Below are 10,784 nucleotides of genomic sequence, written 5' to 3'. Positions count from 1 at the left end.
CACACACACACACACAGCCCTCTGGGTTGAGTCACGGTGTCCCTGTTAAAGGTACATTGTGCAAAAGAATAAAACACGTGGCATGTCCAGAAGCACCTGTCAGTGTGTACAGGTGTGATGGCGTTGGGAGGTTGTTATTGATAATGGATGCTTGCTCGCATACAGTACATCTTCCAGGCACTGTGCAGGTTTATTTGGTACAATGATGCACAGCAAGTACAGCAGCTTCTATTCTGAATCATCTGTTATGTAATCTGATGCCGATAAGAGCTTTGAAACGAGATCCTCTAAGTTGGTAAAAAAAAAAAAGTGTCCTTATGTAAGTATAATTGAGGGAGTTTTGTGTCGAATAACATTTTTAATAGCCTTTGCACGCCCATTTTTAAAATTAAAATCCGTAATTTGACATGTGAGGGGCTTATGGTTGGAGTAGTACTCTCAGCTACACTCAGGATCAGGGCTGTCGTGGGATAGCCTTTTAATCCGTTATGTACAATCCAATATGTGCAGGGGTGTTCCTGAGGCAGGAGAGGAAAACGCAGAGGGAGTGGAGCCCTCCCTCCATTGTAATGATAATGCAATTTCTCTCGGGTTTATTGGAAGATTTTACGTAGGAATAAAAATAAAAAATCTGCGAGACCCTCACGATTGGATTCAGTCATCTCGTGCCATCATTTAACATAAGCATATTCAAATCCATTTGACACATGCATGCTTGTTATTTAAATATAATGTTATTTTGTTGCATATCTACTATACCAATTATACTTAAACAGACCATGGTGTAATACAGCATGGTGAATTACACGCTGTATGTGAACATCCTGAGAAAACCTGTTAATTTAATGGAGGCATTAGATGAGATCTTAAAATTAGGGTTATGGCTGATGTTTATATTTAAGTATTAAAGAAATCTGGTGATATCCATTTTTACATGAAAAAAAACAAACAAACATTTTAAGGATCTCTAAATGTGACTTGAGTATCTACTGAACAGAACATTTTATAGTATTAATAATAAACTTGTCAGACTTGGCAAAGCATGTGATAGTGACACAGTTCCTAAATGCCCTTAGACATACCTTTGACATTTCTGTACACCAGTTTCTTAATCAGCCAACCTACAATAACAATTAAAAAGAGTGAAAACAACAATTTATCTTCTTCTTCTTCTTCTTCTTTTTCTTCTTCATTAATGTAATTAGGACAGGAAGTAGTGAATTTGGGGCACTTTGACTCATATATAGTAACCTGACAAGCATTACCTTAAATTTACAATCATGTACAATAGAAAGCGGACAGTGTGGTTACTGATACACTCGAATATAGACAGATTCTTCATTTCACAACTGATCAGTCAGTTAACGTCCATATTCAGTGTATTTGTGTATCTTTAAAACGTGATAACTTTGAACTCATGCACCGTCCCTGAAAGTAGAATTACAATATTCCCTTACTGAAGCTGTAATGTTTGCAATGCTCTGCACAAATATCCGAAGTAGTGCTTTTATAAATGTCACTTTTGTAGGTGAATGCAAACCAAAGAAAATGTTAATCTTTTAGTAGAAGATTATATGGCGCAGTTGCAGTATTTATGACTGAAGTGAGCTTGGAGAGGGATTAACCATCTTTCTCTTTCCTTTCCGCTCTGTCTTTGGCTGCATGCTCTATGGGCCTGTTGAGCCTCTTGACATAATTATTAATTGATCCCCCTCAAACTGATAACTGGAATGTGGAAGAATTTCAAGAGCGCATTTCTGACAGAAAATGAAAGACGGCCTCCAGAAATCAAAGTGAGAGCGACGAAGCAAAACTGGCCAAGATAAGAGATGAGTTCCAAATGTCCTCAACCTGTAGGATTGATGGAGGGATTGCGTCTGTGCAGCTCACCATATGGCTCTCTGGAGCAGTACAATGTGGCTCTCCAGTCTACAGTAGGATTGTTTCACTCCAGCCTGCGTCACATCATCCGTCAGATCACGTGGGAATGACGACGCAGCTCCACGCCGCTCCATTTACAAAGCAAGATGGAAGCGCGGTTGTGACTGCAGGCCGACTTACGAGCGCTCCAGACTTCTTCACGTCTGACTTAGCTTCATGAAGATGGAAATCGACGCTGCCAAAAGCACTGGCTGCCAGTCCAACAGCTCCAACTCGATGAAGCGATTATTTCAGAATAGTGTGTGCACATCGTGTACTGCCAGCAGTTTCTTTTTTCCATATTTAGAAGTTAGGGAGGTCCAACCAAAATAGATTTCCCTCCCCACGTAAGACACAGCAATGTCGCGTTCTCTTCATATGCTTGCGTGACTGCAGCCAATCAGCGTACACAGCTACAAAGCTTGATTTAGTGCAAAGAGCCTTACAGTTTGTCCCTAATGAGGCCATTAATATCTGGGGTCAGCGTGGTCGTACCTTGCAGAGAGGCCGCAGTGGAAATGCATATGATTACGCCTGCTACTAATGTTTATTAGTTTATTTTTCTTGGTGATTAGTGTCTTTATTTTGTTGGATTAGTTGATCATTTCATTGATCGGTCTCTGAAATGACTGGAAGTGCCTGCCACAGCTTCTCTTTGCACACAATGATTTCTTCAAATAATAAGCAGCAGTAATATCAAACAGGTAAAACAAAGGTACAACCAGCAAATGTTTGGCAGTTTTGCTTGATAAATAACTCAAACTATTTACTGAGGATCAACATTATTATCAATTCAGTTTAATTACGTTTATATACATAGTGTGGTATGCCATGGATCTGCTAAAGTCTCCTGTAAAACATATTTCAGTGTTTGATTAAAACCACCACAGAAAACATGTGTGCTGGTGTTGGAACCAGTAGTGATGTCTTATAAACAGTAATGGTGCTGTCAAGTGTATTTGCAGACTGAGTGTCAAACAGTACTCTGTAAAATCGTTTTAAAGTCAGACAGACACATTTGGAGAAGGGTCCATTAGGGAGATCCAGCAAAAGATGGTAAAGGCCTGGTGTGTCTTCTCACCTCCATTTTCTGTGATTTTTGTTTTGTCTTATCAAATAACTAAAGCCGCTAACAACAGAGCAGCTTCTGACAGGCCACTGCTAAGCTTTAGGGGATGTTTATTGAACCAGAATTTGTTTCAGAATGGAGCTGATGATGGAAAAAGACAACTTCTGAAATGGGAGACAATTTCTGGGATACAACTGTCAGCCATGCGTGTTTTGGGTATTGTATCTATTCAGACTTGTAATTTTCAAGAAAGTCATATGTAACCGTGAAACAGTCGTTGAAATAACCGTTCCCTAACAGTCAGACTCTGGCCTCAGTTGTAACGCTTCCATATCTCATATACATCTTTTTTTATTTATTAAAATCTCACAGATGCTAAGGTTTTTATCCAGCATTAGGAAGCAGACGCAAGAGAGAGGCTGTGATTTTGTTCCAGTGAGGACTACTTGACTCTTTAGTGATGGGGAGTGGATCAGACAGATCCAGGTCTGAGAGAGTTGAGTGGAGATGCATTGCCTAAGGACGCAAAAAAGATGACATTACACGTGCACGTGACCCCGTGAAGCACTGTGGGACGAACATAAACATCCTTTCCTAAGGGTTTGCTCACAGAAGAGGCACAGGCTGTGATTAGAGTCTGTGGTGATAGCATCCTTACAGTATGTCCTGTGAGGGTTGAGTTATTATATTAGAGATTCATATTAATCAGCTTTCTTTAAGAGTACAAAACAGGTTAAACATAGCACTGAACAGAGAGGCCTGGGAGATGAGTTTGATGTGTATCTTGTACTGAAAACGTGCTTTCTGTACATGTTGCTTTTTAGCTGAACGTTTGCAATCCTACTAACTTCATACAACAGTACGAACATGCTAAGATCTCAGAGCTATCAGGAAATTAGAACAGTGTGTCCTTGTCATTCATCAAATAAAAAAAAAAAAAAAAAGCCCCCCAAAAAAAAAAAAAAAAAGGCCCTTTTGTTGTTACGTAACACGAATCAAAAAATATTCTTAGAGGTGCAGAAGAGTTCGGATACAACAAATGAACACAGTTGGATAGAAGAAAGCCAGATTTTCTACTGAAAGGCTTTTGCCAACCCAGTTATGTCACAGTGGTGATTACTTCAAGGCAAAGGCAGAAAAGCAGGGTTGACGTGGAGAAGTGTTGGAACGCGGCCCATGCCCTAGTAACTCCACACCGAAGCATCTCATACACAGTTAAATGGGTCGGACTGTACCAAATGTGGATGCAAAGGTAGTGTATTAAAGTGAGTACAGTTAATGGTTTGTGTGTGCGTGTGTGTGTGTGTGTGAGAGAGAGATCTCAATCTCAGCTGAGTGACCTACCTTTTCTCTAGCGTGGTGAAGTTGGGCTGCTCTGCTTCGTAGTTTTGACTGAAGCTATGGCGAGAGAAAGGGTGCAAAACCAAACATACGTGGATTGATATGGGTACAGGTTTGTACGGAAGGAGATAAACAATTGCTAAAACAGTATTTGAGATTTTCTAATGTAACATCCTAATTTAATTTACTGCTGAGCTGCTATCCAACAGTAGGCTTGCCGTTTTCTGTATATGCCTAGTTTACAGATCTTAATTCATGAATCCATGTTGAATGTAAAGTACCTGCTGGTATTTGAGGCAGAGCTGGTAACTGTCCAGGCTGGAAAGAACAGACACATCCTCCTCATCCTCCTCCTCCTCCTCGACTTCCTCCTCTTCCTCGGCCACTGAGCCCCTCTCTGACATGCTACTATCAGTACATTCATCCCTGCCTGCTCTTCCTCTCTTCATATATAAAGAAAAACACACACAGAAAGCAGCACAATCAAACTACATGGGATTATTAACACGATTCAAAACTTCACTCCTCTTTTGAAAAGCTCACCTTCCTGGATGTTTTATCCATTTCCAGACTTTCATTGATCAGCCGTGCCACCTCGCTCTCCACCCCCTCCTTCTCTCGGCCAATCAAAAACCTGCAGCCGAAAAACGGGGAATCAATCGAAGCTGTGAGCAATCATCGCGCCAGACAGTTTGCCTTGTAGGTAAAGCACAGGTGTTACCTATAACATTAATGATGGTATAGGGAGTCATGACAGAGCTGGCACGCCCAATACCTGCACCCTGAAACTGAAGCAGCTAAAAGAAATTCAGCTATCATTCATTTTATTACTTACGCCTGTCTAAATGCTTTTCCTACTGTGACATATTTTTCTGCAACAAAAAGTCCCTCTAGTTGATTGTGTTGTCTTTGCACACTAAGGCAAACACTAATATCTCACATTTTGGAGGTGTTGGTTAAAGCATCCCATGCACAAGTTTTATTGCTTGAAAATCTATTTTGGAAAAAAATCTTTTTCAGAGGACAAATAAAAAGCTCATGTGGGTGTCATGAAGAGTAATTTAAGTTAATTAAAAGATTTGTTGGCATCCCAACCTACAACCTCAATTTTTTTAAAAAGCTGGCAGACAATTTTAAACACGATGCTTGGGAAAATACTGTATATGATGTGTGGGCTAAAACATCCTCGTGGCCCTTTAAAAACATCCTGGAGGAGAAAATATATATTTACCTTGCTACCTCTGTTTCATCTTTAAATAACTTAAACCCTGCAACAAACATTTAGAAGTCTGACTCTGTTGTTTTTAACTGACAAATCAAATACGGATGGACAAAAATGCACTGTAATACCTCGCCTCCAAATCACTAATGAGAACATTTACTCTCCCAAAGTAGCAGCAATTCATACAAATAATGGGGAAAGACACCACAGCACCACCAACACTGCACTGACACATGCCAACTTACTTGACGAGGCCCGATGTATTCTTGAGGACTGTGGCTGCAAACAGTTGGGAGACTCCAACCAAACTCACCCCGTCCACCTCCACTATCTGGTCATTCACATGAATCCTAATATACACACACACACACACACACACACACGGAAGACAATCCCATGTTATTAGAGCCACACTGAGTCCCCAGTAAACAAGAGGCTGATGCTGATGTACCTTCCATCCTTTTGTGTTGCTCCCCCTTCAGTGACTGTCTTGACAAAGATTCCCAGTTTTTCCAGTCCCTGGTCGGCTCCTACACCCATTCCTATGATACTGATGCCCAGCCCCTCGTCTCCTAAGAAAAGATATTAGTCAACAACAACAGTAGTCATATGAATTATTTATCTAACCCAACCACTGTCTCAGAGCTATGCCACAAAAAATGTTTTCCATGATTCTTTACTTTTCTTTCTTTGCTCTGAAACACACATGGACACCAAAGAGACCAACAGTAATGAAGACAGATGTGGGAAAGAGCAGCTCAACAGATGGAGATACACACCCTTTTCTATCTCCACTGGAAAGACATCCATCCTGTCTACTCTCTTCTCCAGCTCATACTCAGCCGAGGCAGACACAGGGTCAATATCCTCATTGTGTCTGTCGTACTCTGCATTGGAATAAGTGCAGTACACCTGAAAGACAGCATTCAATATTACGGTTTAAATCACCGCAACAGCCTTAACTTATGTCAACACCGACGTCCGATTTAGAGCTACTTAAAATACTGTTTTATGCATTGATAGCTGGCACGTATGTTCACCATACAGCAGACTGTAAAGAGAACCAACCACAGCTATTAAAACACAACAAGAATATGTTATGTATGTAATCTGGGAGAGTGGGAGAGAGATTCAGGAAGTGCAGATTATACTGCACGAGCATAATAAGATTACAAAAAAAATCCAATGTACACACACACACACACACACACAACTTCCATGTGTCAAGTATTACACTGACTACTAACAAACAAAAGTTAGTTATGAATTGAGCCAGATTATTGCCGTACACACCCACAGGAATGTTTTCTGTGCCTTTATATGAAAGGAACTCTGAGCTGACAGCATGAAGCATGTGAGGTCTTGCTTTTCCTCCTCCTCCTCTAATGGATTAGAAACATGGCTCTGGGCTATCACGTCTCCTATATGGATTCACCAGCTTTAACCGGCAGTCATGCAAATCTACAATAAAGAGCTTCTGTAAGTGCATGAATTTAGAGAAAAGTTACCCTGCAGCTGGCTGTAAAACGAGAAATGAATGTTGAAAGCCCAAATATGTGTGAGGTTTCCTTACCTTGATTGGTGCTGAGGAGAACCTGACCTTTCTCTTCCTTTCAACTTCCACTGCATCCTCATCCTCATCCTCATCCTCCTGATCAGCCACTTCAGGCACGCCGGGAATTTCCTCATATTCCAATAAAAGCTGTTGTTGGGAGTTTTCCCATTCCTGTCCTGGTGATGGTGAATGCTCTGGGTGAGGGTGGGATTCCTGCTCGTACACGAAGGCCTCGTTCTCAATCCCACAGATAACTGCAGCTCCTGTCTGGTCCTCTTCACCTCTTCCTGCATCGTGTTTTCCATCACTGCCCTCCCTGCACTCCTCATGCTTGACCTCCTTGTTGGCATGCTCCTCCTGCAGCTCGGATTCAGTTCTTTCCTCCTCTTGACTTTGTTTGCATTCCTCTACTCCACCTTTCCTCTTTCCCACACTGTACGACTCAACGTCCTCGTCAATGTCCTCCTCTTGCATCATGCCTCCCTCTTTCACTCCTGCATGTGTCTTTTTCTCCCTGTAGTCCCCCTTTCCTGTTGATTTCCCAGCCCCTGCAGTGAACTGTCTGCTCTGCCCCTCCCATTGTTCATTCACCTGCCGATACTTGTCTCTTCCACCTTCCCTGTCATCCGTAGTCTCTCTTGTACATGACATGGTGGCTGATAACTCCTTCTGGTGTTCTTCTGAGGGAACAGCTGGCCTACCGTCTCGTGCTCTTAGTTCCACTCCGTTTTCCAGCGTATGTGGTGTCGTTTCAGCACCGGACTCTACAAACACATCATCCACGAGGTCCTGCACTCTTTCTCCTGCAACTTTGTTCATGTGCTTTCCCCTCTCGTCGTTAAGCCACTTTCTGGCCTCCTTCCGCTCCTTTTCTTCTTCATTCTCATCGCTCTCTGACGACTCGTTCTTCACGTCAACTAGTTCTGCTCTCACTGGTTGCTCAGGGGTCAAACAGAGGTCGAGAGTTGTGCTTTCCGCCCTTTTTTCCTCTGTTTGTGATCCTGTGGTTTGACCATGTTTGTCAGGAAAGGAGGGAGACGTGTTGGACGCTTTACCGGGGCCATCTGATACAATAGATTTAAAGGGCCTTGTCTGCGAGGCCTGGTCTGGCAGCTTTGGCAAAGAACTATTTATGATGGGTAGGTTTATGGATTTGTCTTTATCAGAGCTATCCTTCTCCGTATGCTTCAATTTCCCACTTGTCTCTTCTTCTTCTTCCATCTGACCTCCTCTCCCCTCTTCTTCTTCTTCTTCTTCTTTCCCATCTGCCATCCCCTTGCCTCCTTTTGAAACCTGCCCACCGCCACCTTCAACCTCCATCACCTTGGCCTCAAACAACCTCCGGGTTACAGAGAACTTCTGAGCCAGAGCAGCTCTGTCGATGTCCACTATCTCCTCCGATCTGCACGGTTTATCTTGCAGAGAAGATTCTGGAGGAGAAATGTTGGCCACGGTGCTCAGAACAGACGAGGAAGTGACGACTGAGCGTCTGGATCCAGAGAAAGGTGAAGTTTGGAGCTGGGGGCTAGGATTATGGGGAGGAAGGAGGGGTGTGGAGCCAAAACTCTGCGCCGAACCACCTTCTTGTTTCAGCTGCTGGCTGTCCATTTGCAGGAAGATGTTGTCTCTGATCTTGGTCCCCCTGGTGCTGTGAACCCTCCCTCTGCTGCCTGTGCTGGCACTGGTGCTGGTGCTGGTGTGCGACATCATAGAATCTGACAGGCTGGTTGGCAGCCTGGTTGAGTGAACAGCAGAGCGTTGGGCAGCAGCAGCTTTGGTCCCTGGTTGTAGGCTGCTCCCAGTGTCAAATGAGCACTTGATGGCGTGGAAGTCAGACTTGTAGGTTATCCTGTGCGGGGAGGCACTTCGGCCTTTGCTGTCCGTCCGCATCATTTGGGAATGGAGGTTCTCTGAAGGGAAACAAATGAAAACTGGAGGAGCTGAGGATGAAGCACCTGGGCAAGTGTCGAGCAGGTAGATAAAGTTTCAGGATTTGCTGATACAGTGGAATGGCAGCAATAAGGCAATAAGTATGCTGGGTAGAAGGGCTGGTGTTTTAAGAGGTGGCTGTGTGTGTTTGATGACAGCAGGTGACAAAAGCAGGCTCTTGTTCTGGAAACTTCATTGTCAACAGGTGGTCTTCAGAAATTAACTCACAGCAGGAGTCTCCTGGAAGTGTGGTTTGAGAAAAGGCAAAGGCTGATTCATTGAGGTGAACTGGCACAACGCAGCGGGTCATTAACGCAAATTACTGCAGAGATAAACTACCAAGTAGCTTTACACTTGACTAACACCGGTCAATGCTTCAATCAATATCAACATGTTTCAAGATGACTTCTCACACTTACTGCGAAATGGGAGGATTAGCGATTGTCAGCAACGTCAGAAATAAGATAAAAGCGTAGCCATCAGTCGTTTATTTTACAGCTACTTAGTTAATTTGTTTGCAGGAGCAGTGAAGTCCTCTGGACAACCGCTGCCTTCGCGTGCCGTCGGAAAATGTGCGGATTGAGCACAGCGGCGTGGTAAATATCTACGCATATTTCAGTTCATTTTAGTCAGGGTGCATTGGCATTATGCGACAAATTGGAGAACTGTACCTTTCATTTCTGTTTATTCAACTTGCTAAGTTAATTAGCGTAACCTAACCTCAATTTAATTCCTTGTGTGTTTTTTATTCTCATCACTGTGCACCCTTACAGTACACCACAACGTTAGTCCTGTGTTCCTCGGGGTCTAAAAATAAACATTTGCGCCATAAGCCTCGACGCTAACTGCGAATAAAACTTCCACACGGCACGCGTTATAGTTGATACAGCGGTTTACGACAGCATTTGAAGGCAGCAAATCTCACCAACCTGGCCGGAGTGCGCGCGCAGTTAAACGTTGGGTTCAACCGGAGTGACAACCAACGGTCAACCGAGCTGAACGACCGATACCTCAAACCAACCGCAGCTGTGGAGCTTGTTCTTACCGTTGTTCGTACACGGTGCCACGCAGCTTCGTCTTACCCTAGAAATATTTGTTTGCAGTCAGCCGGCGCTGACGGCTCCCTCGCTGTGATAAATACAGACAGATGGCGACTCATGTCTCTAAATACTGTAGATGGATTATCCCCCGGTAATCCTGTGTAAACTACTCCAGTAACTGAAACACTGACGGTGAGGTGGGTACCAGCACTGGGGCAAGTTAGCCCACATTTGGAGGGGCCAATTGTTACATCTGTGCACTATAATTGATCCATCTACACTACACCAAGTCTTGGCCACTGCTCACTATAGCCCGTCAAAGTATTGCCATTGGGTTAAATAAGCATTTCTAGTAAGTGAGGAGGCTAAGATAAAGCCAGCTATCATAAGGAGTACTGGTTTTATTGCTTTGTCTCTCCATAATGGCCAGTCAGTTACATTTTGGCATCCCATATCCTACTGTACTTGCACTCTACTTTAGTATCTTACGCTGCTATAAGAAATGCAGGTCATTGCTACATGCACTTACCTTTACCTGTCTTTCATGATCAGTGCCAGTGCTGTCATCTGCTGTGAAACCGATATCACTGGTAACAGAGGCTCTCCTGGGCTCAGAGGTAAGCTTTGTGTGGATATTCACCTGTGTGCATGATGCAGGTTAGTGCAGTCAGCCAGATCTCCCACTATCTACCTGTGTGTGTGTGTGTG

General features: G+C 43.4%; 1 protein-coding gene across 1 annotated transcript; it reads right to left on the bottom strand.

Annotated features, from left to right (window-relative positions):
* Window positions 1–4,264: 4,264 nt before the first annotated feature.
* LOC118342079 (neurabin-1-like) lies at window positions 4,265–9,272 on the bottom strand. The gene is made up of 7 exons (XM_035680510.1): window positions 7,126–9,272; window positions 6,332–6,464; window positions 6,004–6,124; window positions 5,798–5,902; window positions 4,874–4,964; window positions 4,612–4,773; window positions 4,265–4,387 (listed from the first exon to the last, which is right to left on the bottom strand). Exons 1-7 carry the CDS (start codon window positions 8,998–9,000, stop codon window positions 4,265–4,267), a joined length of 2,610 nt encoding a protein of 869 aa, XP_035536403.1. The 5' UTR covers window positions 9,001–9,272.
* Between the last annotated feature and the right edge of the window lie 1,512 nt (window positions 9,273–10,784).

This window comes from Morone saxatilis, unplaced genomic scaffold (assembly GCF_004916995.1).
Source record: "Morone saxatilis isolate NCDOM2014 unplaced genomic scaffold, NCSU_SB_2.0 Contig8, whole genome shotgun sequence".
NCBI lineage: Eukaryota > Metazoa > Chordata > Actinopteri > Moronidae > Morone > Morone saxatilis.
The sequence above is the reverse complement of the archived record's forward strand: the minus strand, read 5'-3'. Positions and strand labels throughout refer to the sequence as shown.